Source organism: Halyomorpha halys, unplaced genomic scaffold (genome assembly GCF_000696795.3).
Source record: "Halyomorpha halys isolate HHAL.00 unplaced genomic scaffold, Hhal_1.1 Scaffold2798.1, whole genome shotgun sequence".
NCBI lineage: Eukaryota > Metazoa > Arthropoda > Insecta > Hemiptera > Pentatomidae > Halyomorpha > Halyomorpha halys.
Genome location: NW_027112625.1, coordinates 8,844 through 10,173, shown reverse-complemented (window position 1 = coordinate 10,173; position 1,330 = coordinate 8,844). Strand labels below are relative to the sequence as shown.

The 1,330-nt window shown below is 40.8% G+C and overlaps 1 protein-coding gene across 1 annotated transcript; it reads left to right on the top strand.

The window, feature by feature from the left end:
- Nucleotides 1-6: 6 nt before the first annotated feature.
- Nucleotides 7-1,330, top strand: LOC136796518 (ankyrin-3-like; the record flags this gene model as incomplete). The annotated part of the gene is given in 1 exon segment (XM_067050407.1): nt 7-1,330. A coding segment is annotated over 1 exon segment (1,066 nt), but the record flags the coding sequence as incomplete, so codon positions are not given.

Genomic DNA, 1,330 nt, shown 5'->3' with positions numbered 1-1,330 from the left:
GAACATGGCGCTGGAATCAACAGCAGAGGAAAAGATGGATCCACGCCTCTCCACATTGCTGCCAAGAAGGGCTACAAAACTATTGTTGATTTGTTACTGAAAAGAAATGCAACTGTAGATATAAGAGACGGTAATAATGACGCTCCAATACATTATGCAGCATACTTTGGGCATCTGAATGTTGTTAGGGCACTTCTAGATAGTGGTGCTAGTGTCAATAGTAGAGGATCTTCTGATAGAACACCACTGCATTTTGCAGCCGGCATGGGACACGCAGATATTGTTAATTTACTATTGGAAAGAAATGCAACTGTAGATATAAGAGACAGTAATAATGACGCTCCAATACATGTTGCAGCAGTGTATGGGGATCTGAATGTTGTTAGGGCACTTCTAGATAGTGGTGCTAGTGTCGATAGTAGAGGACCTTTGGATATTACAGCACTGCATTTGGCATCCATCAAGGGACACGCAGATATTGTTTATTTACTATTGGAAAGAAATGCAACTGTAGATATAAGAGAAGGTAATAATGACGCTCCAATACATTATGCAGCAGAGTATGGGCATCTGAATGTTGTTAGGGCACTTCTAGATAGTGGTGCTAATGTTAATAGTAGAGGATCTATTGATAGAATACCACTGCATAGTGCAGCCAGCAGGGGCCACGCAGATATTGTTAATTTACTATTGGAAAGAAATGCAACTGTAGATATAAGAGACGGTGATAATGACGCTCCAATACATAATGCAGCAAACTATGGGGATCTGAATGTTGTTAGGGCACTTCTAGATAATGGTGCTAGTGTCAATAGTAGAGGATTTTTAAATAGAACACCACTGCATAGTGCAGCCCGCAGGGGCCACGCAGATATTGTTAATTTACTATTGGAAAGAAATGCAAATGTATATATAAGAGACGGTGATAATGACGCTCCAATACATGTTGCAGCAAGTTATGGGGATCTGAATGTTGTTAGGGCACTTCTAGATAGTGGTGCTAATGTTAATATGAACGGTGCAAATGGGAACACACCACTAATTTTAGCGGTTAGTAATAACACTAAAATCATGGAGGTCCTAACATCACGCGGGGCTGTTGTTGATTCCCAAAACCTTCTAGGCCAAACGGCGCTCCATGTTGCCGCTGCCGAAAGTTACCATGCCGCCGTTGGCTATTTGCTATCCCAGAATGCGAGTTTAGGATTCCAAGATATATTTTGCTATACTCCTCTTCAACGAGCCGCTGATAATCTAAATATAAACTTAATAAATACCTTCTTGGATTACGGGGATGACATTAATAGAAGAGGTTGTAATAATATCACAG